This window comes from Scyliorhinus canicula, chromosome 11, assembly GCF_902713615.1.
Source record: "Scyliorhinus canicula chromosome 11, sScyCan1.1, whole genome shotgun sequence".
NCBI lineage: Eukaryota > Metazoa > Chordata > Chondrichthyes > Carcharhiniformes > Scyliorhinidae > Scyliorhinus > Scyliorhinus canicula.
Window position 1 is genome coordinate 95,571,944 of NC_052156.1, and position 27,735 is coordinate 95,599,678.

General features: G+C 47.9%; 1 protein-coding gene across 3 annotated transcripts in view; it reads left to right on the plus strand.

The window, feature by feature from the left end:
- LOC119973207 overlaps positions 1 to 27,735 on the plus strand; it is a 296,257-nt gene that overhangs the window by 136,540 nt on the left and 131,982 nt on the right. For 2 of the 3 annotated variants that reach the window (XM_038810862.1, XM_038810864.1), the window contains exons 7-11: positions 6,644 to 6,803; positions 17,240 to 17,327; positions 18,195 to 18,245; positions 25,689 to 25,747; positions 26,583 to 26,654. In XM_038810862.1, coding sequence (XP_038666790.1) covers positions 6,644 to 6,803; positions 17,240 to 17,327; positions 18,195 to 18,245; positions 25,689 to 25,747; positions 26,583 to 26,654 — 430 coding nt within the window. The remainder of the gene's footprint in view (positions 1 to 6,643; positions 6,804 to 17,239; positions 17,328 to 18,194; positions 18,246 to 25,688; positions 25,748 to 26,582; positions 26,655 to 27,735) is intronic. The other variant, XR_005462256.1, reaches the window with a different exon arrangement.

Sequence of the window (27,735 nt, forward strand, 5' to 3'; positions counted from 1 at the left end):
GGATTGTGGTTGTGTTTGAAGACTTTTGGCTCACTTGAGTTCGGGGGCTGATTGAAGAGTGTTGGCTCACTGGGGATTTGGGTGTGATTGAAGAGTGTTGGCTCACTGGGGATTGGGATGTGATTGAAGAGTGTTGGCTCACTGGTGATTGGCGTTGCAATTAAAGAGTTTTGGCTCCCTGGGATTTGGGTGTGTGATTGAATAGTGTTGGCACACTGGGATATGGAGCGTGATTGAAGATTGTTGGCTCACTGGGAATTGGGGTTGTGATTGATGAGTGTTGGCTCACTCGTGATTGGGGGTGATTGAAGAATGTTTGCTCACTGGGTTTTGGGGGTGTGACTGAAGATTTTTTGCTCACTGGGGATTGGGGGGGATTGAAGAATGTTTGCTCACTGGGTTTTGGGGGTGTGACTGAAGAATTTTTGCTCACTGGGGATTGGGGGGGATTGAAGAGTGTTGGCTTACTGGGGTTTGGCTGGCGATTTAAGAGTGTCAGCTCACTGGGGATTGGGGGGTGATTGAAGAGTGTTGGCTCACTGGAGATTGAGGGGGTGATTAAAGAGTGTTGGATCACTGGGGTTTGGGAATCATTGAAGAGTGTTGGCCCCGTGGGAATTGTGTTTGACTGAAGATTGTTGGCTGTTGGCTCACGAGGGATGGGGAGGTGATTGAAGAGTTTCGGCTTACTGGGGTTTGGGAGGTGATGGAATAATGTTTGCTCAGTGGGATTTGGGGGGTGATCGAAGATTGTTGGCTCATGGAGATTGAGGGTGATTGAAGAGTGTTGGCACACTGGTGAGTAGTTGGTGATTGAAGACATTAGGCTCACTGGGGATTGGGGTGATTGAAGAGTGGCTCACTGGAGATTGGGTTGGGTGATTCAAGAGTGTTGGCTTACTGAGTATTGGGTGGCAATTGAAGAGTGTCTGCTTCCTGGGGTTTGGGGGTGAATGAAGAGTGTTGGCTCACTGGGGTTTTGCGGGAGTGATTGAAGAGTGTTGGCTCACTGGGAATTGGGGGGATTAAAGTATGCTGGCTCACTGGGGATTGGGCGATGATTGAAGTGTGTTGGCTCATGAAGATTGCGGGTCATTGAAGAGTGTTGGCTCACTCGGGATTGGGGTGATTCAAGAGTGTTGGCTCACTGGGGAGTGGGGGTGATTGAATAGTGTTGGCTCACTGGGGATTGGGGTTGTGATTAAAGACTTTTGGCTCACTGGGATTCGGGTGTGTGTTTGAAGAGTGTTGGCACACTGGGATATGTAGGGTGATTGAAGTTTGAAGGCTCACTGGGGATTGGGGGCGATTGAAGTGTGTGGGATCTCTGGGGATTGTGGTTGTGTTTGAAGACTTTTGTCTCACTTGAGTTCGGGGGCTGATTGAAGAGTGTTGGCTCACTGGGGATTGGGATGTGATTGAAGAGTGTTGGCTCACTGGTGATTGGGATGTGATTGAAGAGTGTTGGCTCACTGGTGATTGGCGTTGCAATTAAAGAGTTTTGTCTCCCTGGGATTTGGGTGTGTGATTGAATAGTGTTGGCACACTGGGATATGGAGCGTGATTGAAGATTGTTGGCTCACTGGGAATTGGGGTTGTGATTGATGAGTGTTGGCTTACTGGTGATTGGGGGTGATTGAAGAATGTTTGCTCACTGGGGTTTGGGGGTGTGACTGAAGATTTTTTGCTCACTGGGGATTGGGGGGGTTGAAGAGTGTTGGCTCACTGGGGATTGGGGGTGATTGAAGAGTGTTGGCTCACTGGAGATTGAGGGGGTGATTGAAGAGTGTTGGATCACTGGGGTTTGGATGTGATTGAAGAGTGTTGGCTCACTGGGGTTTGGATGTGATTGAAGAGTGTTGGCTCACTGGGGTTTGGATGTGATTGAAGAGTGTTGGCTCACTGGGGTTTGGGATGTGATTGAAGAGTGTTGGCTCACTGGTGATTGGCGTTGCAATTAAAGAGTTTTGGCTCCCTGGGATTTGGGTGTGTGATTGAAGAGTGTTGGCACACTGGGATATGGGGGTGATTGAAGAGTGTTGGCCCTCTAGGGATTGGGGGTTATTCAAGAGCGTTGGCTCACTGGAGATTGGGGAGTGATTGTAATTGTTGGGATCACTGGGGATTGGGTGGTGATTGAAGACTGTTTGCTCACTAGGGATTGGCGGGGTGATTGAAGACTGTTGGATCAGTGGGTATTGGGAGTGATTCGCATTGGCGTTTATTGAGAGTGTCCCTTCACTGGGGATTCGGGGGTCTTAGAAGAATGTTGGCTCACTGCTGAATGGGGGAGTGATTGACGTGTGTTGGCTCATTGGGGATTGGTGTGGTCGATGAGTGTCGGCTGGCTGGGCATTGGAGGGTGATTGAAGTGTATAGAACAGTACAGCACAGAACAGGCCCATCGACCCTCGATGTTGTGGCGAGCAATGATGACCCTACTCAAACCCATGTATCCACCCTATACCAGTAACCCAACAACCCCCCCCCCCCCCTTAACCTTACTTTTTAGGACACTACGGACAATTTAGCATGGCCAATCCACCTAACCCGCACATCTTTGGACTGTGGGAGGAAACCGGAGCACCCGGAGGAAACCCACGCACACACGGGGAGGACGTGCAGACTCCGCACAGACAGTGACCCAGCCGGGAACCGAACCTGGGACCCTGGAGCTGTGAAGCATTTATGCTAACCACCATGCTCCCGTGCTGCCCCAAGTGTGTCAGCTCACTGGGGAATGGGGGTGATTGAAGACTGTTGGCTCACTGGAGTTTGGCATTGCTTGCAGAGTGTTGGCTCACTGGGGTTTGTGGGAGGGTTATTGAGAAGTATCAGCTCACTGGGGATCGGGCGTTGATTGAAGAGTGTTGGCTGATTCGGGGTTCGGGAGGGTTATTGAAGAGTGTTGGCTTACTGGGGATTGGGGAGGCTGATTGAAGAGTGCCTCACTGGAGATTGGGGATGGTGATTGAAGACTGTTGGCTTACTGGTGTTCGGTTGTGTGATTGAAGAGTGTTGGCTCACTGAGGATTGGGTGGTAATTGAAGAGTGTCTGCATCCTGGGGTTTGGGGGGTGAATGAAGAGTGTTGGCTCACTGCAGTTTTGGGGGGTGATTGAAGAGTGGTGGCTCACTGGAGATTGGGATGATTGAAGAGTGTTGACTCACTGGGGATTGGGGGTGAATGAAGACTGTTGGCTCACTGGGGATTGGGGGGATTAACGACTGCTGGCTCACTGGGGATTGGGCGATGATTGAAGTGTGTTGGCTCATGAAGATGGCGAGTGATTGAAGAGTGTTGGCTCACTGGGGATTGGGATGATTGAATAATGTTGGCTCACTGGGGATTGGGGTGATTGAAGAGTGTTGGATCACTGGGGATTGGGGTGATTGAAGAGTATTGGCTCACTGGGATTCGGGTGTGTGATTGACGAGTGTTGACACACTGGGTTATGGAGGGTGATTGAAGGTTGTTGGCTCACTGGGCATTGGGGGTGATTGAAGAATGTTTGCTCACTGGGGATTGGGAGGTGATTATAGCGTTTGGCTCACAGGTAATAGGGGGTTATTGAAGAGTGTTGGCTCACTGTGGATTGGGGGGATGATTGAAGAGTGTCGGCTCACCGCTGATTGGGGGTGATTGAAGAATGTTGGCTCACTGGGGATTTGGGGGGGTAATTGAAGAGTGTCTGCTTACTGCTGTTTGGGGGTGACTAAAGAGTGTTGGCTCATTTGGGTTTTAGGGGGTGATTGAAGTGTCGTGGCTCACTGGGGATTGGGCTGAATGAAGAATGTTGGCTCACTGGGGATTGGGGGATTAAAGAGTGCTGGCTCACTGGGGATTGGAGGGTGATTGAAGAGTGTTGGCTCACTGGGGATTGGGGGGATCAAAGAGTGTTGGCTCACTGAGGATTGGAGGGTGATTGAAGAGTGTTGGCTCACTGGGGATTGGGGGCATCAAAGAGTGTTGGCTCACTGAGGATTGGAGGGTGATTGAAAGTTTTTGGCTCACTGGGGATTAGGGAAGGTTATTAAAGAGTGTCAGCTCACTGTGTAATGGAGGGCGTTTGAAGAGTTTTGGCTCACTGGGGATAGTGTGGTGATTGAAAAGTGTCGACTCACTGGGGATTAGGGGGTGATTCAAGAGCATTGGCTCATGGAGATTGCGGGTGATTGAATAGTGTTGGCACACTGGGACGTGGGGGTGATTGAAGAGTGTTGGTTCACTGAGGATTGGGGGTGATTGAAGATTGTTGGCTCACTCGGGATAGGGGTTGATTGAAGTGTGTGGGCTCACTGGGGATTGGGGTTGTGTTTGAAGAGTGTTGGCTCACATGAGTTCGGGGGCTCATTGAAGAGTGTTGGCTCACTGGGGAGTGGGGGTGATTAAAGAGTTTTGGCTCACTGGGGAGTGGGGTTGTGATTGAAGAATGTTGGCTCACTGATGATTGGCGGTGATTGAAGAGTGTTGGCCTACTGGGGATTGGGTGTGATTGAAGCGCGTTGGCTCACTGGTAATTGGGGTTGTGATTGACGAGTTTGGCACATTAGGATATGGAGCGTGGTTGAAGATTGTTGGCTCACTGGCGATTGCGGTTGTGATTGATGAGTGTTGGCTCACTGGTGATTCGGGTTGATTGAAGAATGTTTGCTCACTGGGTTTTGGGGGTGTGACTGAAGCTTTTTTGCTCACTGGGTATTGGGGGGGGGTTGAAGAGTGTTGGCTCACTGGAGATTGAGGGGGTGATTGAAGAGTGTTGGCTCACTGGGGATAGTGTGGTGATTGAAGAGTGTTGGCTAACTGGGGATTGGGGGTGCTTGAAGTGTGGTGGCTCACTGGGGATTGGGGGTGGATTAAAGGCTGTTGGCTCACTGGCAATTGGGGAGGTTTAAAGAGTGCTGGCTCACTGGGGATTGGAGGGTGATTAAAGAGTGTCAGCTCACTGACGATTTGAGGGTGATTGAAGAGTGTTGGCTCACTGGGGATAGTGTGGTGATTGAAGAGTGTTGGCTCACTGGGGTTCGGGGGGTGATAGAGGATTGTTGGCTCACTGGAAATTGGGCGATGATTGAAGTGTGTTGGCTCATGGAGATTGCGGGTGATTGAAAACTGTTGGCTCACTGGGGTATTGGGGGTGATTCAAGAGTGTTGGCTCACTGGGGATTGGATGCTGACTGAAGAGTGTTGCTAACTGCGGATTGGGTGGTGATTGAAGAGTGTTGGCTCACTGGGGATTGGGGGTGATATAAAAGTTTTGGCTCACTGGAGTTCGGGTGTGTGATTGAAGAACGCTAGCTCACTGGGAATTGTGGGGGGTGATTAAAGAACATTAGCTCACTGGGGATTACACGATAGTGATTGAACAGTGTTGGCTCACTGGGGATAGGGGGGTTAATGAAGACTGTTGGTTCACTGGGAATTGGGAGGTTAATTAAATGTGTTGGCTCACTGGGGTTTGGGGGGATTAATGAAGAGTGTTGGCTCACTGGGGATTGGGGGGTTAATGAAGATTGTTGGCTCACTGGGGATTGGGGAGTTAATGAAGAGTGTTGGCTCACTGGGGATTGGGGGGTTAATGAAGATTGTTGGCTCACTGGGGATTGGGGAGTTAATGAAGAGTGTTGGCTCACTGGGGATTGGGGGGTTAATGAAGAGTGTTGGCTCACTGGGCATTGGGGGGTTAATGAAGAGTGTTGGCTCACTGGGGATTGGGGGGTTAATAAAGAGTGTTGGCTCACTGGGGATTGGGGGGTTAATGAAGAGTGTTGGCTCACTGGGCATTGGGGGGTTAATGAAGAGTGTTGGCTCACTGGGGATTGGGGGTTAATGAAGAGTGTTGGCTCACTGGGGATTGGGGGTTAATGAAGAGTGTTGGCTCACTGGGCATTGGGGGGTTAATGAAGAGTGTTGGCTCACTGGGGTTTGGGGGGGATTAATGAACAGTGTTGGCTCACTGGGGATTGGGGGTTAATGAAGAGTGTTGGCTCACTGGGGTTTGGGGGGATTAATGAACAGTGTTGGCTCACTGGGGATTGGGGATTAATGAAGAGTGTTGGCTCACTGGGGATTGGGGGGTTAATGAAGAGTGTTGGCTCACTGGGGATTGGGGGGTTAATGAAGAGTGTTTGGCTCACTGGGCATTGGGGGGTTAATGAAGAGTGTTGGCTCACTGGGGTTTGGGGGGATTAATGAACAGTGTTGGCTCACTGGGGATTGGGGGTTAATGAAGAGTGTTGGCTCACTGGGGTTTGGGGGGATTAATGAACAGTGTTGGCTCACTGGGGATTGGGGGTTAATGAAGAGTGTTGGCTCACTGGGGATTGGGGGTTAATGAAGAGTGTTGGCTCACTGGGGATTGGGGGGTTAATGAAGAGTGTTGGCTCACTGGGCATTGGGGGGTTAATGAAGAGTGTTGGCTCACTGGGGTTTGGGGGGATTAATGAACAGTGTTGGCTCAGTGAGGATTTCAGAGTGGTTGTTGTTGGAGTGTGTTGGCTGGCTGGCTGTGGATTGGCTGGGAGGGGAGGGTGAGGATTGGTGAGGGTGTCTGATTGACTTGGTGGAATGCGGTTGTGTTGGGATTGTGACCGATGTGTGATCTTTGCATCTTTTGACTGCCTCCATTCTTTTCTCTTCACAGGGAGCAGACTTGTCCAAGGTTGGCTCATGTGATCTTAGCACAAGGGCCCAGGCTGAGTGTGTACGGCAGGTATATTGAGCAGTTTGAAAGTAACCTCGCAAGCCTCGACCAATCCTGGAGCAAGTCGCCAGAGTTTTCCACAATGCTGCTGGAGCTTGAGGTAATGTCCGATGGCTTGTCCCTCAACGGTGTGAGACATGGCTTACAATTCAATCAAAACTGTTTAACTACCTTATCAACCTTTAATTACCCCTCTTTAATTACTCCTCTTTAATTACCCCTATTCGAGCCAACTCCCTTTCTCTCTCATCACGACTGTTATTTCTACGAACAGAGATAAGCTGATACAAACTGACAATGAATTCTGATTGTCTTTACCCTTTTCATCCTCTCATCGACACCACTTTACAGCTACACTCATTCTTCTATGATTAACTGGATTGGATTGGATTTGTTTATTGTCATGTGAGCCAGTGAGCCAACACTCTTCATTATCCCCCCCAATCCCCAGTGAGCCAACACTCTTCATTAACCCCCCAATCCCCAGTGAGCCAACACTCTTCATTAACCCCCCCAATCCCCAGTGAGCCAACACTCTTCATTAACCCCCCCAATCCCCAGTGAGCCAACACTCTTCATTAACCCCCCAATCCCCAGTGAGCCAACACTCTTCATTAACCCCCCAATGCCCAGTGAGCCAACACTCTTCATTAACCCCCCAATCCCCAGTGAGCCAACACTGTTCATTAACCCCCAATCCCCAGTGAGCCAACACTCTTCATTAACCCCCCAATCCCCAGTGAGCCAACACTCTTCATTAACCCCCCAATCCCCAGTGAGCCAACACTGTTCATTAACCCCCAATCCCCAGTGAGCCAACACTCTTCATTAACCCCCCAATCCCCAGTGAGCCAACACTCTTCATTAACCCCCCAATCCCCAGTGAGCCAACACTCTTCATTAACCCCCCAATCCCCAGTGAGCCAACACTCTTCATTAACCCCCCAATGCCCAGTGAGCCAACACTCTTCATTAACCCCCCAATCCCCAGTGAGCCAACACTCTTCATTAACCCCCCAATCCCCAGTGAGCCAACACTCTTTATTAACCCCCCAATCCCCAGTGAGCCAACACTCTTCATTAACCCCCCAATCCCCAGTGAGCCAACACTCTTCATTAACCCCCCAATCCCCAGTGAGCCAACACTCTTCATTAACCCCCCAATCCCCAGTGAGCCAACACTCTTCATTAACCCCCCAATGCCCAGTGAGCCAACACTCTTCATTAACCCCCCAATCCCCAGTGAGCCAACACTCTTCATTAACCCCCCAATCCCCAGTGAGCCAACACTCTTCATTAACCCCCCAATCCCCAGTGAGCCAACACTCTTCATTAACCCCCCAATCCCCAGTGAGCCAACACTCTTCATTAACCCCCCAATGCCCAGTGAGCCAACACTCTTCTTTAACCCCCCAATCCCCAGTGAGCCAACACTCTTCAATCATCCACTGCCCCCCCCCAATCCCCAGTGAGCCAGCATTCTTTAATCACCCCCCCCAATCCCCAGTGAGCCAGCACTCTTTAATCACCCCCCCCCCCCCCCAATCCCCAGTGAGCCAGCATTCTTTAAACACCCCCAATCCCCAGTGAGCTAACAATCTTAGGGGTTGGTTTAGCACAGCGGGCTAAACAGCTGGCTTGTAATTCAGGGCAAGGCAACAGCACAGGTTCAATTCCCGTACCGGCCTCCCCGAACAGGCGCAGGAATGTGGCGACTAGGGGCTTTTCACAGTAACTTCACTGAAGCCTATTTGTGACAATAAGTTATTATTATTTGGGGCAGCACGGTAGCATTGTGGATAGCACAATTGCTTCACAGCTCCAGGGTCCCAGGTTCGATTCCGGCTTATCATAGAATTTACAGTGCAGAAGGAGGCCATTCAGCCCATCGAGTCTGCACCGGCTCTTGGAAAGAGCACCCTACCCAAGGTCAACACCGCCACCCTATCCCCATAACCCAGTAACCCCATCCAACACTAAGGGCAATTCTGGACACTAAGGGCAATTTATCATGGCCAATCCATCTAACCTGCACATCTTTGGACTGTGGGAGGAAACCGGAGCACCCGGAGGAAACCCACGCACACACAGGGAGGATGTGTGGGGGTACAGTGACTGAGGGGAGCACAGTGAATAGGCCCAGTAATAACAAAAGGAATAAAACTGGAGATGTTAAGATTCAAAACAGAGGTAAAAAAACCAACATAAGTGTACTTTACCTGAATGCTCGTAGTATTCGGAATAAAGTAAATGAGTTGGTGGCACAAATCATCGTAAATGACTATGATTTAGTGGCCATTACTGAAACATGGTTAAAGGATGGTCACGACTGGGAGTTAAATATCCGAGGGTATCAAACTATTCGGAAGGACAGAGTGGATGGTAAGGGAGGTGGTGTTGCTCTGTTATTTAAGGATGACATCCGGGCAATAGTAAGGGATGACATCGGTGCTATGGAGGATAAGGTTGAATCCATTTGGGTGGAAATCAGGAATAGTAAGGCGAACAAGTCACTGATAGGAGTAGTCTATCGGCCACCAAATAGTAAAGAGATGGTGGGGCAGGCAATAAACAAAGAAATAACTGATGCATGTAGAAATGGTACAGCAGTTATCATGGGGGATTTTAATCTACATGTCGATTGGTTTAACCAGGTCGGTCAAGGCAACCTTGAGGAGGAGTTTATAGAATGTATCCGCGATAGTTTCCTAGAACAGTATGTAATGGAACCTACGAGGGAACAAGCGGTCCTAGATCTTGTCCTGTGTAATGAGACAGGATTGATTCATGATCTCATAGTTAGGGATCCTCTCGGAAGGAGCGATCACAATATGGTGGAATTTAAAATACAGATGGAGGGTGAGAAAGTAAAATCAAATACTAGTGTTTGTGTTTAAACAAAGGAGATTACAAGGGGATGAGAGAAGAACTAGCTAAGGTAGACTGGGAGCTAAGACTTTATGGTGGAACAGTTGAGGAACAGTGGAGAACCTTCCAAGCGATTTTTCACAGTGCTCAGCAAAGGTTTATACCAACAAAAAGGAAGGACGGAAGAAAGAGGGAAAATCGACCGTGGATAGCTAAGGAAATAAGGGAGAGTATCAAATTGAAGGAAAAAGCATATAAAGTGGCAAAGATTGCTGGGAGATTAGAGGACTGGGAAATCTTTAGGGGGCAACAGAAACCTACTAAAAAAGCTATAAAGAAGTGTAAGATAGAGTATGAGAGTAAACTTGCTCAGAATATAAAAAACAGACAGTAAAAGTTTTTACAAATATATAAGACAAAAAAGAGTGGCTAAGGTAAATATCGGTCCGTTAGAGGATGAGAAGGGAGTTTTAATAATGGGAAATGAGGAAATGGCTGAGGAACTGAACAGGTTTTTTGGGTCGGTCTTCACAGTGGAAGACACAAATAACATGCCAGCGACTGATAGAAATGAGGCTATGACTGGTGAGGACCTTGAGAGGATTGTTATCACTAAGGAGGGAGTGATGGGAAAGCTAATGGGGCTAAAGGTAGACAAGTCTCCTGGCCCTGATGGAATGCATCCCAGAGTGCTAAAAGAGATGGCTAGGGAAATTGCAGATGCACTAGTGATAATTTACCGAAATTCACTAGACTCTGGGGTGGTCCCGGTGGATTGGAAATTAGCAAACGTGATGCCACTGTTTAAAAAAGGAGGTAGGCAGAAAGCAGGAAATTATAGGCCAGTGAGTTTAACTTCGGTAATAGGGAAGATGCTGGAATCTATCATCAAGGAAAAAATTGCGAGGCATCTGGATAGAAATTGTCCCATTGGGCAGACACAGTATGGGTTCGTAAAAGGCAGGTCATGCCTAACTAATTTAGTGGAATTTTTTGAGGACATTACCAGTGCAGTAGATAACGGGGAGCCGATGGATGTGGTATATCTGGATTTCCAGAAAGCCTTTGACAAGGTGCCACACAAAAGGTTGCTGCATAAGATAAAGATGCATGGCATTAAGGGTAAAGTAGTAGCATGGATAGAGGATTGGTTAATTAATAGAAAGCAAAGAGTTGGGATAAATGGGTGTTTCTCTGGTTGGCAGTCAGTGGCTAGTGGTGTCCCTCAGGGATCCGTGTTGGGCCCACAATTGTTCACAATTTACATTGATGATTTGGAGTTGGGGACCAAGGGCAATGTGTCCAAGTTTGCAGATGACACTAAGATGAGTGGTAAAGCGAAAAGTGCAGAGGATACTGGAAGTCTGCAGAGGGATTTGGATAGGTTAAGTGAATGGGCTCGGGTCTGGCAGATGGAATACAATGTTGACAAATGTGAGGTTATCCATTTTGGTAGGAATAACAGCAAACGGGATTATTATTTAAACGATAAAATATTAAAGCATGCCGCTGTTCAGAGAGACTTGGGTTGTGCTAGTGCATGAGTCACAGAAGGTTGGTTTACAAGTGCAACAGGTGATTAAGAAGGCAAATGGAATTTTGTCCTTCATTGCTAGAGGGATGGAGTTTAAGACTAGGGAGGTTATGTTGCAATTGTATAAGGTGTTAGTGCGGCCACACCTGGAGTATTGTGTTCAGTTTTGGTCTCCTTACTTGAGAAAGGACGTACTGGCGCTGGAGGGTGTGCAGAGGAGATTCACTAGGTTAATCCCAGAGCTGAAGGGGTTGGATTATGAGGAGAGGTTGAGTAGACTGGGACTGTACTCGTTGGAATTTAGAAGGATGAGGGGGGATCTTATAGAAACATTTAAAATTATGAAGGGAATAGATAGGATAGATGCGGGCAGGTTGTTTCCACTGGCGGGTGACAGCAGAACTAGGGGGCATAGCCTCAAAATAAGGGGAAGTAGATTTAGAACTGAGTTTAGGAGGAACTTCTTCACCCAAAGGGTTGTGAATCTATGGAATTCCTTGCCCAGTGAAGCAGTTGAGGCTCCTTCAGTACATGTTTTTAAGGTAAAGATAGATAGTTTTTTGAAGAATAAAGGGATTAAGGGTTATGGTGTTCGGGCCGGAAAGTGGAGCTGAGTCCACAAAAGATCAGCCATGATCTAATTGAATGGCGGAGCAGGCTCGAGGGGCCAGATGGCCTACTCCTGCTCCTAGTTCTTATGTTCTTATGTGCAGACTCCGCACAGACAGTGACCCAAGCGGGAATCGAACCTGGGACCCTGGACCCTTGGGTTCACTGTCTGTGCGGAGTCTGCACATCCTCCCCGTGTCTGCGTGGGTTTCCTCCGGGTGCTCCGGTTTCCTCCCACAGTCCAACGATGTGCAGGTTGGGTGGATTGGCCATGATAAATTGCCATTAGTGTTGCGAGGGGTTACTGGGTTATGGGGATAGGGTGGAGGTGTTGACCTTGGGTAGGGTGCTCTTTCCAAGAGCCAGGCAGACTCGATGGGCCGACTGGAGGCCTATGTGAAGATGAGGCGTGAAGTTTCAGTTGGGGCGCTTGATATTTACAAGGAAGCGAGGAAGGATCTAAAGAGAGAGCTGAGACGAGCAAGGAGGGGACATGAGAAGTCTTTGGCAGGTAGGATCAAGGAAAACCCAAAAGCTTTCTATAGGTATGTCAGGAATAAAAGAATGACTAGGGTAAGAGTAGGGCCAGTCAAGGACAGTGGTGGGAAGTTGTGTGTGGAGGCTGAGGAGATAAGCGAGATACTAAATGAATACTTTTCGTCAGTATTCACTCAAGAAAAAGATAATATTGTGGAGGAGAATGCTGAGACCCAGGCTATTAGAATAGATAGCATTGAGGTGCGTAGGGAAGAAGTGTTGGCAATTCTGGACAAGGTGAAAATAGATAAGTCCCCGGGGCCGGATGGGATTTATCCTAGGATTCTCTGGGAAGCCAGGGAAGAGATTGCTGAGCCTTTGGCTTTGATTTTTAGGTCATCATTGGCTACAGGAATAGTGCCAGAGGACTGGAGGATAGCAAATGTGGTCCCTTTGTTCAAGAAGGGGAGTAGAGATAACCCCGGTAACTATAGGCCGGTGAGCCTAACGTCTGTGGTGGGTAAAGTCTTGGAGAGGATTATAAAAGATACGATTTATAATCATCTAGATAGGAATAATATGATTAGGGACAGTCAGCATGGTTTTGTGAAGGGTAGGTCATGCCTCACAAACCTTATCGAGTTCTTTGAGAAGGTGACTGAACAGGTAGACGAGGGTAGAGCAGTTGATGTGGTGTATATGGATTTCAGTAAAGCGTTTGATAAGGTTCCCCACGGTCGTCTATTGCAGAAAATACGGAGGCTGGGGATTGAGGGTGATTTAGAGATGTGGATCAGAAATTGGCTAGTTGAAAGAAGACAGAGAGTGGTAGTTGATGGGAAATGTTCAGAATGGAGTTCAGTTACGAGTGGCGTACCACAAGGATCTGTTCTGGGGCCGTTGCTGTTTGTCATTTTTATAAATGACCTAGAGGAGGGCGCAGAAGGATGGGTGAGTAAATTTGCAGACGACACTAAAGTCGGTGGAGTTGTAGACAGTGCGGAAGGATGTTGCAGGTTACAGAGGGACATAGATAAGCTGCAGAGCTGGGCTGAGAGGTGGCAAATGGAGTTTAATGTGGAGAAGTGTGAGGTGATTCACTTTGGAAAGAATAACAGAAATGCGGAATATTTGGCTAATGGTAAAATTCTTGGTAGTGTGGATGAGCAGAGGGATCTCGGTGTCCATGTACATAGATCCCTGAAAGTTGCCACCCAGGTTGATAGGGTTGTGAAGAAGGCCTATGGTGTGTTGGCCTTTATTGGTAGAGGGATTGAGTTCCGGAGCCATGAGGTCATGTTGCAGTTGTACAAAACTCTAGTACGGCCGCATTTGGAGTATTGCGTACAGTTCTGGTCGCCTCATTATAGGAAGGACGTGGAAGCTTTGGAACGGGTGCAGAGGAGATTTACCAGGATGTTGCCTGGTATGGAGGGAAAATCTTATGAGGAAAGGCTGATGGACTTGAGGTTGTTTTCGTTAGAGAGAAGAAGGTTAAGAGGTGACTTAATAGAGGCATACAAAATGATCAGAGGGTTAGATAGGGTGGACAGCGAGAGCCTTCTCCCGCGGATGGAGGTGGCTAGCACGAGGGGACATAGCCTTAAATTGAGGGGTAATAGATATAGGACAGAGGTCAGAGGTGGGTTTTTTACGCAAAGAGTGGTGAGGCCGTGGAATGCCCTACCTGCAACAGTAGTGAACATGCCAACATTGAGGGCATTTAAAAATTTATTGGATAAGCATATGGATGATAAGGGCATAGTGTAGGTTAGATGGCCTTTAGATTTTTTCCATGTCGGTGCAACATCGAGGGCCGAAGGGCCTGTACTGCGCTGTATCGTTCTATGTTCTATGTTCTATGACTGGCCTCCTCCTGCACTGTAAATTCTATGTGTACCGAGGTACAGTGAAAAGTATTTTTCTGCGAGCAGCTCAACAGATCATTAAGTAGATGAGAAGAAAAGGGAATAAAAGAAAATACATAATAGGGCAACACAAGGTATACAATGTAACTACATAAGCACTGGCATCGGATGAAGCATACAGGGGTGTAGTGTTAATGAGGTCAGTCCAAAAGAGGATCGTTTAGGAGTCTGGTGACAGTGGGAAAGAAGCTGTTTTTGAGTCTGTTCGTGCGTGTTCTCAGACTTCTGTATCTCCTGCCCGATGGAAGAATTTGGAAGAGTGAGTAAGCTGGGTGGGAGGGATCCTTGATTATGGTGCCCGCTTTCCCCAGGCAGCGGGAGCTGTAGATGGAGTCAATGGATGGGAGGCAGGTTCGTGTGATGGACTGGACTGTGTCCACGACTCTGAAGTTTCTTGCGGTCTTGGGTCGAGCAGTTGCCATGCCAGGCTGTGATGCAGCCAGATACGATGCTTTCTATAGTGCATCTGTAAAAGTTAGTGAGAGTCAGTGTGGACATGCCGAATTTTCTTAGTTTCCTGAGGAAGTATAGGTGCTGTTGTGCTTTCTTGGTGGTACCGTTGACATGGGTGGACCAGGACAGATTTTTTGGTGATGTGCACCCCTAGGAGTTTGAAACTGCTAACCATCTCCACCTCGGCCCCATTGATGTTGACAGGGGTGTACAGTACTTTGCTTCCTGAAGTTAATGACCAGCTCTTTAATTTTGCTGGCATTGAGGGAGAGATTATTGTCGCTGCACCACTCCACTAGGTTCTCTATCTCCCTCTTGTATTCTGACTCGTCGTTATTTGAGATCCAGCCCACTATGGTCGTATCGTCAGCAAACTTGTAGATGGAGTTGGAACCAAATTTTGCCATGCAGTCGTTGTCATAATATACACACAAGTATATGATGGTGCACAGACAGACATTGATTTGACACACAGGATGACCAATGAACACACAGAACACAGCAGCCAATCACCAGACAGGACACGGCCAGAGGGCACTAGTTTTCCCGCTCTCTTGGGATGCAGTCTCTGAGACAGTCAGAGCCCGTGAGCAACAACTAGAACTTACGCCATGTGGTAGTAAGATAGTCTGGTCAGGTTAGCCTCAGGTCTCCAGTCAACTCAGCATAGTGTCGACCCACAGTTAAAGAATGTTTAATAGTTAAGAGTTCAATAAAATCGAGTTGCATTTCTTCAAGTGTTGGAAGCCTGTCTCTCTCACTGCTATAGTAAACGCAGTCCTCGCAGACCCAGCATACCAGCTCACTCAGCTAAATCGCTGGCTTTTAAAGCAGACCAAGTAGGCCAGCAGCACGGTTCGATTCCCGTACCAGCCTCCCCGGACAGGCGCCGTAATGTGGCGACTAGGGGCTTTTCACAGTAACTTCATTGAAGCCTACTTGTGACAATAAGCAATTTACATTTACATTTACATCAGTCGTGTGTTTACAGGGAGTAGAGTAGGGGACTAAGTATGCAGCTGTTTGGTCCCGGTATTAAGGACTATTGTGGAGGAGGTGTTCTTGTTCATTTTTACTGATTGTGGTCTGTGGGTCAGAAAGTCGATGATCCAGTTGCAGAGCAAGGAGTCAAGTCCTAGGTTTTGGAGCTTTGATATGAGCCTGGCTGGGATTATGGTGTTGAATGAGGAGCTGTAGTCAATAAATAGGAATCTGATGTAGGACTCCTTGTTGTTGAGATGCTCTAAGGATGAGTGTAGGGCCAGAGAAATGGAGTCTGCTGTGGACCGGTTGCGGCGGTATGCAAATTGCAGTGGATTAAGACGTTCTGGGAGTCTGGAGGTGATCTGCTTCATGATCAACCTCTCGAAGCACTTCATTACAACTGGAGTCAGGGTCACCGGATGGTAGTCATTGAAGCACGTTGCCTGGTTCTTCTTTGGCACAGGTATGATGGTGATCTTCTTGAAGCAGGTGGGAACCTCGGAGTGGAGTCCCGTAGTCCCTACGGGAACTGTTTCCCATAGTTTGGGATTTAGGGCAAAGTTTGAGTGATTGACAACTGGTGATGAAATTGGGGCAGGAGGGGAATGAAGAGAGTTGGCGAAGTGGGATTGGGGGGGAGGGGAATGTAGATAGTTGGCTATGTGGGATTGGGGGGGAGGGGAATGAAGAGAGTTGGCAAAGTGGGATGGGGGGGGGAGGGGAATGTAGATAGTTGACTCACTGGGGAATATGGGTCTGAATTTATGTCTGTGTATCTGTGTTTGTGTGTCTGTTTTTGTGTGTCTGCGTTTCTGGGTCTGTTTCTGTGGGTCTGCATTTGCATTGCTGTGTTTCTGTGGGTCTGCGTTTGTGTTATGTTTCTGGGTTGCTGTGAGTCTGTGTTGCTGAGCTCCTGCATTCCTGTGGGTCTGCTTGCTGTGTTTCTGTGGGTCTGCGTTTGTGTTGTTATGTTTCTGGGTTGCTGTGGGTCTGTGTTGCTGAGCTCCTGCATTCCTGTGGGTCTGCTTGCTGTGTTTCTGTGGGTCTGTGTTTGTGTTGCTATGTTTCTGTTCTGTTTCTGTGGTTCTGCATTGCTGTGTTTCTGTGGGTCTGCGTTTGTGTTGTTATGTTTCTGGGTTGCTGTGGGTCTGTGTTGCTGAGCTCCTGCATTCCTGTGGGTCTGCTTGCTGTGTTTCTGTGGGTCTGCGTTTGTGTTGTTATGTTTCTGGGTTGCTGTGGGTCTGTGTTGCTGAGCTCCTGCATTCCTGTGGGTCTGCTTGCTGTGTTTCTGTGGGTCTGTGTTTGTGTTGCTATGTTTCTGTTCTGTTTCTGTAGTTCTGCATTGCTGTGTTTCTGCAGGTCGGCATTTGCGTTGCTGTGTTTCTGTAGGTCTGCGTTGTGTTTCTGGATTCTGCGTTGCTGTATTTCTGGGGGTCTACATTGGCGTTGCTGTGTTTCTTCAGGTCTGTGTTTGCATCGCCGTGTTTCTTGGGTCTGCGTTTGCGTTGCTGTGTTTCTGAAAGTCTGTGTCAGTATTGCTTTGTTTATGCAAGTCTGCATTTGTGTTGCTTTTTTATTTATGCTACCTGGTCTCCATGTCAGTATTCTGAATGAATATCTTGGATTTGTTTTTTTTTGTGTAGATGTTAATTGCTCTTTATCTTCCTCTGCAATGGTGTTTAGGTATACCCTGGGTCTAACAAGATGAGCATAAAACAGTGTCTTTTTAAACTGCTACAGCGAATCCCTCAGTATCATCTTTACCTGACCGGTAAGTAATAGATTCACTTCCTTTTAGTCATTTTCACTATGTAATGGGACAGAAATATTCTGTCCTGTATCCATAAACCAAATCTGTACCGCAGAAATCACCTTGTGAATTTGCAGAACAAACTAATGTAAAGGAAGCCGTTATACATGACATTTGACTGCTAACTAGTGCCCTGTCTGCAAGTGCCCCATGTGAACTACAGGTAAACTTGCAACTTCATAAAATTATTTTGTAAATAGAACGTCTTTAACATAAAAATTATTGATTCAGAGAAAATAAATTTTTCTCACTGGAGTAGCAAGAAATCTCCTACAATTATGGAGGCAGTAAATCCCTCATTGTCCAATCATTTCCATGTACGATTGGTGTGAGGATTTGCCTGTAACTGGGAAATGAACTTCAGTTCCTGCCTGAAAACCCATCCCTGCTGCCTAAACCCCTCACTGCTTCTAATTACTTCCAGTAATCCACTGGTCAAGATCTCCGCTTTCACTAGCCTTGTAGTCAGCAAGGTCCAGGTCATGACCATGTAAACATATATATCTTGTGGTCTAAGGGACCCAATACTGTTGATCCCTGGGACCACCACTACAAACCTTCCTCCAGCCCGAAAAATATCCATTGCCCGTTACACTCTGCTTCCCATTATTCAGCCGATTTTGTATCCACATTCCTACTGTCCCTTTTATTCCATGAGCAATACATTTTCTTACAAGTCTGTTGTGTGGCACTGTGCCAAATGTCTTCTGAATGTCCGTGTAAACCACATCAACAGCATTACCCTCATTGATTCTGTTACCTCCTCAAAAAACTCTAGCAAGTTAGTTACACTCTGATCTTTCAGCACCAACTGTGCTTTTTTTTCAGATTACTTAAATATTTTGAGTTCTCATTCTGCGGAATATGAAGATACAAAAGGTAATTACAACATTATAAGACAGAATTATAAATCATGTGCAGCATGTTGTGATTTGGACCATATTGGCCAACAGGGTGATCTAATTAGATTAAACAATAATTCTCAAACTCCGCAGAGATGGAGTTCTGATTGGTGCAGTGCATATTGGGGAGATTAAGCTTGATTCCGATGGGTGGGGAGGTGGAGATGGTTTCAGATGGGTGGGGGAACTTGATTCTAATTGGTGCAGGGTGGGGAATTGGGGCTTGATTCTGATAGGTACAGCGCACGATAGGGAGGGGGAGCTGGTTTCTAATTGGTGCAGTGTAGGATGGCGTGGTGGGGTTTGATTCTGATTGGTGCAGTGCATGATGAGAAGCTGAGGCTGGTGTGTGGAATCAGAGGAGATAGGGGAAGCGTTAAATGGATATTTTTCGTCAGTGTTTACACTGGAGAAAGACAATGTTGTCGAGGAGAATACTCAGGTACAGTCGACCAGGCTAGATGGGATTGAGGTTCACAAGGAGGAGGTGTTAGCAATTTTGGAAAGTGTAAAAATAGATAAGTCCCCTGGGCCAGATGGGATTTATCCCAGGATTCTCTGGGAAGCCAGGGAGGAGATTGCAGAGCCTTTGTCCTTGATCTTTATGTCGTCTTTGTCGACAGGAATAGTGCCTGAAGACGAGAGGATAGCAAATTGCTGTTTCTTTGTTCAAGAAGGGGAGTAGAGACAACCCTGGTAATTATAGGCCTGTGAGCCTTACTTCGGTTGTGGGTAAAATGTTGGAAAAGGTTATAAGAGAAAGGGTTTATAATCATCTTGAAAAGAACAAGTTGATTAGCAATACTCAACATGGTTTTGTGAAGGGTAGGTCATGCCTCACAAACCTTATTGAGTTTTTTGAGAAGGCGACCAAATAGGTGGATGAGGGTAATGCGGTTGATGTGGTGTATATGGATTTCAGTAAGGCGTTTGATAAGGTTCCCCACGGTAGGCTATTGCAGAAAATACGGAAGTATGGGATTGAAGGTGATTTAGCGGTTTGGATCAGTAATTGGCTAGCTGAAAGAAGACAGAGGGTGGTGGTTGATGGCAAATGTTCATCCTGGAGTTCAGTTACTAGTGGTGTACCGCAAGGATCTGTTTTGGGGCCACTGCTGTTTGTCATTTTTATAAATTACCTGGAAGAGGGTGTAGAAGGATGGGTTAGTAAATTTGCAGATGACACGAAGGTCGGTGGTGTTGTGGATAGTGCTGAAGGTTGTTATAGGTTACAGAGGGACATAGATAAGCTGCAGAGCTGGGCTGAGAGGTGGCAGATGGAGTTTAATGCGGAAAAGTCTGAGGTGGTTCACTTTGGAAGGAGTAACAGGAATGCAGAGTACTGGGCTAATGACAAGATTCTTGGTAGTGTAGATGAACAGAGCGATCTCGGCATCCAGGTACATAAATCCCTGAAAGTTGCCACCCAGGTTAATAGGGCTGTTAAGAAGGCATATGGTGTGCTAGCCTTTATCAGTAGGGGGATTGAGTTTCGGAGCCACAAGGTCATGCTGCAGCTGTACATAACTCTGGTGCGGCCGCTCCTGGAGTACTGCGTGCAGTTCTGGTCACCACATTATAGGAAGGATGTGGAAGCTTTGGAAAGGGTTCAGAGGAGATTTACTAGGATGTTGCCTGGTATGTAGGGAAGGTCTTACGAGGAAAGGCTCAGGTACTTGAGGTTGTTTTCGTTAGAGAGGAGAAGGCTGAGAGGTGACTTAATAGAGACATATAAGATAGTCAGAGGGTTAGATAGGGTGGACAGTGAGAGTCTTTTTCCTTGGATGGTGATGACCAACACGAGGGGACATAGCTTTAAATTGAGGGGTGGTAGATATAGGACAGATGTCAGAGGCAGTTTCTTTACTCAGAGAGTAGTAGGGGTGTGGAACGCCCTGCCTGCAACAGTACTAGACTCACCAAATTTAAGGGCATTTAAGTGGTCACTGGATAGACATATGGATGAAAATGGAATAGTGTAGGTCAGATAGGCTTCAGATGGTTTCACGGGTCGGCGCAACATCGAGGGCCGAAGGGCCCGTACTGCGCTGTAATGTTCTATGTTCTATGTTTCTGATTGGTATATCGCTGGATTGGTAAGTGGGTCTTGATTCTGATTGGAGTAGTGCAGAATGGGGAGCTGGAGCTGGTTTCTCATTGGTGTAATGCAGGATGGGGAGGTGATTTCTGATTGGTGTAGTACAGGATTCGGAGGTGGAGCTGGTTTCTGATTGGTGTACTGCAGGATGAGGAGCTGATTACTGACTGGCATAATGCAGGATGGGGAGGTGGAGCTGGTTTCTGATTAGTGTAATGCAGGATGGGAGGTGGTTTCTGATTGGTGTGGTGCAGGATGAGGAGCTGGTTACTGATTGGCGTAATGCAGGATGGCGAGGTGGAGCTGGTTTCTGATTGGTGTAATGCAGGATGGGTGATGGTTTCTGATTGGTGTAGTGCAGAACGGGACTGGGTTGAGCACAGTAAGACGTCTTACAACACCTGGTTAATGTTCAACAGGTTTGTTTCGAATTCGAAACAAACCTGTTGGACTTTAACCTGGTGTTGTGAGACTACTTACTGATTGGTGTAGTGCAGTATGGGCAGCTGGTTTCTGATTGGTATAGTGCAGGATATGGAGGTGGAGCTGGTTTCTGATTGGTGTAGTGCAGGATGGGGAAGTCGAGCTGGTTTCTGAGTGGTGTAGTGCAGGATGGGGAAGTCGAGCTGGTTTCTGATTGGTGTAGTGCAGGATGGGGGGCTAGTTTCTAATTGGTGGAGTGCAGGACAATGAAGGTAGAGCTGGTTTCTGATTGGTGAAGTGCAGGATGGAGAGCTGTTTACTGATTGGTGTAGCACGGGATGGGGAGGTGGAGCCTGTTTCTGATTGGTGTAACGCAGGATGGTGAGTTTGTTACTGATTGGTGTAGTGCAGACTGAGGAGGTGGAGCTGGTTACTGATTGGTATCGTGCAGAATGGGAAGGAGGAGCTGGTTTCTGATTGGTGTAGTGCAGGATGGGGAGCTGATTTGTTTAGTGCAGGATGGGAGATAGTTTCTGATTTGTTTAGTGCAGGATTGGGAGATGGTTTCTGATTGGTGTAGTGCAGGATATGGAGGTGGAGCTGGTTTCTGATTGGTGGAATGCAGGATGGGGAGCTGGTTACTGATTGGTGTAGTGAAGTATGGGGAGGTGGTTTCTGATTGATGTAGCTGGGAGGTGGAGCTGGTTTCTGATTGGTGTGGTGAAGGATGGGGAGCTTGAGCTGGTTTCCGATTGGTGTAGTGCAGAATGGGCAGCTGGTTACTGATTGGTGTAGTGAAGTATGGGGAGGTGGTTTCTGATTGATGTAGCAGGGGATGGGGAGGTGGAGCTGGTTTCTGATTGGTGTAGTGCAGGATGGGGAGCTGGTTACTGATTGGGGTAGTGCAGGATGAGGAGGTGGTTTCTGATTGGTGTAGTGCAGAATGGGTTGGTGGAGCTAGTTTCTGATTGGTGTAGTGCAGGATGGGGAGGTGGTAACCGATTGGTGTAGAATGGGATGGAAAGGTGGAGCTGTTTGCTGATTAGTATACATGATGTGGAGATGCCGGCGATGGACTAGATTGAGCACAGTAAGACGTCTTACAACACCTGGTTAGCTAGTGATTTGAAACAAACCTGTTGGACTTTAACCTGGTGTTGTAAGACTTCTTACTGATTGGTATAGTGCAGTGTGGGGAGCTGGTTACTGATTGGTATAGTGCAGTATGGGGAGCTGGTTCTGACTGGTGCAGTGCAGATTGGGGTGGTGGAGCTAGTTTCTGATTGGTGCACTGCAGGATGGGGAAGTCGAGCTGGTTTCTGAGTGGTGTAGTGCAGGATGGGGAAGTCGAGCTGGTTTCTGATTGGTGTAGTACAGGATGGGGGGCTAGTTTCTAATTGGTGGAGTGCAGGACAATGAAGGTAGAGCTGGTTACTGATTGGTGAGTGCAGTATGGGGAGCTGGTTCTAATTGGTGCAGTGCAGGATGGGGAGGAGGAGTTAGTTACTGATTGGTGTAGTGCAGGATTGGAAGCTGGTTACTGATTTGTTTAGTGCAGGATGGGGAGCTGGTTTCTGATTGGTGTAGTGCAGGATGGGGAGGTAGAGCTGGTTTCTGATTGGTGTAGCGGGGATGGGGAGGTGGAGCTGGTTTCTGATTGGGGTAGTGCAGGATGGGAGATGGTTTCTGATTGGTGCAGTGCAGATTGGGGTGGTGGAGCTAGTTTCTGATTGGTGCACTGCAGGATGGGGAAGTCGAGCTGGTTTCTGAGTGGTGTAGTGCAGGATGGGGAAGTCGAGCTGGTTTCTGATTGGTGTAGTACAGGATGGGGGGCTAGTTTCTAATTGGTGGAGTGCAGGACAATGAAGGTAGAGCTGGTTTCTGATTGGTGAAGTGCAGGATGGAGAGCTGGTTACTGATTGGTGTAGCACGGGATGGGGATGTGGAGCCTGTTTCTGATTGGTGTAACGCAGGATGGTGAGTTTGTTACTGATTGGTGTAGTGCAGACTGGGGAGGTGGAGCTGGTTACTGATTGATGTAGTGCAGGATGGGGAGCTGATTTGTTTAGTGCAGGATGGGAGATAGTTTCTGATTTGTTTAGTGCAGGATATGGAGGTGGAGCTGGTTTCTGATTGGTGGAATGCAGGATGGGGTGCTGGTTACTGATTGGTGTAGTGAAGTATGGGGAGGTGGTTTCTGATTGATGTAGCAGGGGATGGGGAGGTGGAGCTGGTTTCTGATTGGTGTGGTGAAGGATGGGGTGCTTGAGCTGGTTTCCGATTGGTGTAGTGCAGAATGGGCAGCTGGTTACTGATTGGTGTAGTGCAGGATGGGGAGCTGGTTACTGATTGGGGTAGTGCAGGATGGGGAGCTGGTTACTGATTGGGGTAGTGCAGGATGGGGAGGTGGTTTCTGATTGGTGTAGTGCAGAATGGGTTGGTGGAGCTAGTTTCTGATTGGTGTAGTGCAGGATGGTTACCGATTGGTGTAGAATGGGATGGAAAGGTGGAGCTGTTTGCTGATTAGTATACATGATGTGGAGATGCCGACGATGGACTAGGTTGAGCACAGTAAGACGTCTTACAACACCTGGTTAGCTAGTGATTTGAAACAAACCTGTTGGACTTTAGCCTGGTGTTGTAAGACTTCTTACTGATTGGTATAGTGCAGTGTGGGGAGCTGGTTACTGATTGGTATAATGCAGTATGGGTAGCTGGTTCTGACTGGTGCAGTGCAGGATGGGGAGGAGTTGGTTACTGATTGGTGAGTGCAGTATGGGGAGCTGGTTCTAATTGGTGCAGTGCAGGATGGGGAGGAGGAGTTGGTTACTGATTGGTGTAGTGCAGGATTGGAAGCTGGTTACTGATTTGTTTAGTGCAGGATGGGGAGCTGGTTTCTGATTGGTGTAGTGCAGGATGGGGAGGTAGAGCTGGTTTCTGATTGGTGTAGCGGGGATGGGGAGGTGGAGCTGGTTTCTGATTGGGGTAGTGCAGGATGGGAGATGGTTTCTGATTGGTGCAGTGCAGATTGGGGTGGTGGAGCTAGTTTCTGATTGGTGCACTGCAGGATGGGGAGGTGGTTACCGATTAGTGTAGAATGGGATGGAAAGGTGGAGCTGTTTGCTGATTAGTGTACATGATGTGGAGATGCCGGTGATGGACTGGGTTGAGCACAGTAAGAAGTCTTACAACACCTGGTTAAAGTTTAACAGGTTTGTTTCGAATTTGAATTCGAAACAAACCTGTTGGACTTTAACCTGGTGTTGTGAGACTACTTACTGATTGGTGTAGTGCAGTATGGGCAGCTGGTTTCTGATTGGTATAGTGCAGGATATGGAGGTGGAGCTGGTTTCTGATTGGTGTAGTGCAGGATGGGGAAGTCGAGCTGGTTTCTGAGTGGTGTAGTGCAGGATGGGGAAGTCGAGCTGGTTTCTGATTGGTGTAGTGCAGGATGGGGGGCTAGTTTCTAATTGGTGGAGTGCAGGACAATGAAGGTAGAGCTGGTTTCTGATTGGTGAAGTGCAGGATGGAGAGCTGGTTACTGATTGGTGTAGCACGGGATGGGGATGTGGAGCCTGTTTCTGATTGGTGTAACGCAGGATGGTGAGTTTGTTACTGATTGGTGTAGTGCAGACTGGGGAGGTGGAGCTGGTTACTGATTGGTGTAGTGCAGGATGGGGAGCTGATTTGTTTAGTGCAGGATGGGAGATAGTTTCTGATTTGTTTAGTGCAGGATATGGAGGTGGAGCTGGCTTCTGATTGGTGGAATGCAGGATGGGGTGCTGGTTACTGATTGGTGTAGTGAAGTATGGGGAGGTGGTTTCTGATTGATGTAGCAGGGGATGGGGAGGTGGAGCTGGTTTCTGATTGGTGTGGTGAAGAATGGGGTGCTTGAGCTGGTTTCCGATTGGTGTAGTGCAGAATGGGACGCTGATTACTGATTGGTGTAGTGCAGGATGGGGAGCTGGTTACTGATTGGGGTAGTGCAGGATGGGGAGCTGGTTACTGATTGGGGTAGTGCAGGATGGGGAGGTGGTTTCTGATTGGTGTAGTGCAGAATGGGTTGGTGGAGCTAGTTTCTGATTGGTGTAGTGCAGGATGGTTACCGATTGGTGTAGAATGGGATGGAAAGGTGGAGCTGTTTGCTGATTAGTATACATGATGTGGAGATGCCGGCGATGGACTAGGTTGAGCACAGTAAGACGTCTTACAACACCTGGTTAGCTAGTGATTTGAAACAAACCTGTTGGACTTTAACCTGGTGTTGTAAGACGTCTTACTGATTGGTATAGTGCAGTATGGGGAGCTGGTTCTGATTGGTGCAGTGCAGGATGGGGAGGAGGAGTTGGTTACTGATTGGTGTAGTGCAGGATTGGGAGCTGATTACTGATTTGTTTAGTGCAGGATGGGGAGCTGGTTTCTGATTGGTGCAGTGCAGGATGGGGAGGTAGAGCTGGTTTCTGATTGGTGTAGCAGTGGATGGGGAGTTGGAGCTGGTTTCTGATTGGGGTAGTGCAGGATGGGGAGGTGGTTTCTGATTGGTGCAGTGCAGGATGGGGAGGTAGAGCTGGTTACTGATTGGTGTAGCAGGGGATGGGGAGGTGGAGCTGGTTCCTGATTAGGGTAGTGCAGGATGGGGAGGTGGTTTCTGATTGGTGTAGTGCAGGATGGGGAGCTGGTTACTGATTTTGGTAGTGCAGGATGGGGAGATGATTTTTGAATGGTGTAGTGCAGGATGGGGAACTGGTTACTGATTGGTGCACTGCAGGATTGGGAGCTGGTTTCTGATTGGTGAGTGCAGGATGGGGAGCTGGTTACTGATTGGTGTAGTGCAGGATGGGGAGGTGGAGCTGATTTCTGATTGGTGCAGCGTTACTAACAGGTGTTATTCCTATACAGCTGGTTTACTTGTTGTGAGTGAAGTTTGTGATCTGCTCCGAAAGTGTGTGACCCAAGGGGTAAGTTCATGTTTCCTTCTGCTCAGATTTTCCTCAGAATATCAAAGAGAACTGCAGCATAATGACTGATTGCATGGGGTTGGCATTACGGGTGTCAGCATCAAAGGTTTTTGGGGGCACCAGTCACCGGTGTCGGGGTGGGGCATTGTCTGGGGTTTCTGGGGCCCTGTGTTGGAGGCCATTGTCAGCTATCCTTTGGGGCGAGTGGCGTGGGTTATCATTGGACATCGTGGGAGGCCATCGGGGCACAGTTTCAGGGGTCATTGGATCGCTGTGGTCTTTTTGTAAGACTGTTTTTGTTGAGTTGAAGTTGTTGCTGGGACTGGTGATCATCTTCAGGCTGAAGAATGTGAACTAGTTCCAGTCTGCACTACAAAATCTGTCCATCTGAGTAAAACTGAAATCCAGCGGGCAGCCGAAGCTGGAAAACTGCCACCAGATACTCCTCTGATAACTGTTTCCACCTTCCAGCACTGTCCCTGTCAGACAGTTACCTCAGTATCTCAGACATCAGCTCCACAGCAAAAACTCATTTGTGTTGATAGAAGTTTGCTGCTTTATTGAACAATTCACAGGACTATCTTATCAGGTCTGTTGCGAGCACAGTGTAATTATTCTCGCACTAATACGCACAGATATTACCGTGAAGACACATCCATACTTCACAGGAGAAAGAACACTATCATAAGGGGCAACACCAGCTCATCAATCTCTCCCTATTACTATGAGCCCATTTGTAATGCTATTTCACTGGCCTCCATTTCTCAAGCAATCCTGCTCTCCCGTTAGGAACTGTGATGCTCCCTCTCAATGAGCTGTCTAATTTTCAACTTAGGAGAATCTTCAGAAGCTGCTAGAAGTTGAGCACAGAGTGAGGGGCTTACATCAAGTCATACAGCCTGAGAGGGTGAGTACTGCTGCCTCCACCTCATTGATTTAGCATTATTTACTATCAGATTCCGTCCTTGTGGATTGGATTGGATTGGATTGGATTTGTTTATTGTCACGCTTACCAAGATACAGTGAAAAGTATTTTTCTGCAAGCAGCTCAACAGAACATTCAGTACATGGGAAGAAAAGGGAATTATACAAAATTCAAGAAAATATAAGAAAATACATAACAGGGCAACACAAGATATACAATGTAACTACATTATCATTGGCATCGGATGAAGCCAAGTGTTAATGAAGTCAGTCAATAAGAGGGTCATTTAGGAGTCTGGTAACAGTGGGGAAGAAGCTGTTTTTGAGTCTGTTCGTACGTGTTCTCAGACTTCTGTATCTCCTGCCCGATGGAAGAAGTTGGAAAAGTGAGTAAGCCGGTTGGGAGGGATCCTTGATTATGCTGCCCGCTTTCCCCCGACAGCGGGAGGTGTAGATGGAGTCAATGGATGGGAGGCAGGTTTGTGTGATGGACTGGGCAGTATTTATGACTCTCTGAAGTTCCTTGTGGTCCTGGGCCGAGCAGTTGCCATACCAGGCTGTGATGCAGCCTGAAAGGATGGTTTCTATGGTGCATCTGTAAAAGTTGGTAAGGGTTAATGTGGACACCTTGTGTTAGCTGCACAGAGATCAATAGGAGTCAACATGAGTCAGAGACCACGATTTAATGGCCGCGTTGCACTTGAGCGAAAGCGCGATGAGGCTGTTAGATCTCGGGAATGGCCAAAGTTGAGAATTACGCCGGGCGCCGATTGGTTTGGGGATGCAATGATCTTGACTGTCACCAGGAGTGCGTAACCTCATCCTCCACGCGGTTCCAGGTCCGTGAGGACATGGCACAGGTGCCGCATTGTTTCCTTGTTGAGACGGAGCCTCCTGTGCCACACACAGTCTGTCATCTGTTCACAACGCCAGCGATGCCTGTGCCCGTTGGGCTGTCGCCAGCCTACCCTTCAGGGTCTCTCTCTGGCCTGTCGGATAGCTGGGTCCTCAGGGTGTGGGGCTGCGCCCTGCACATGGACCGCCACCTCAAACCTCTGTTGATG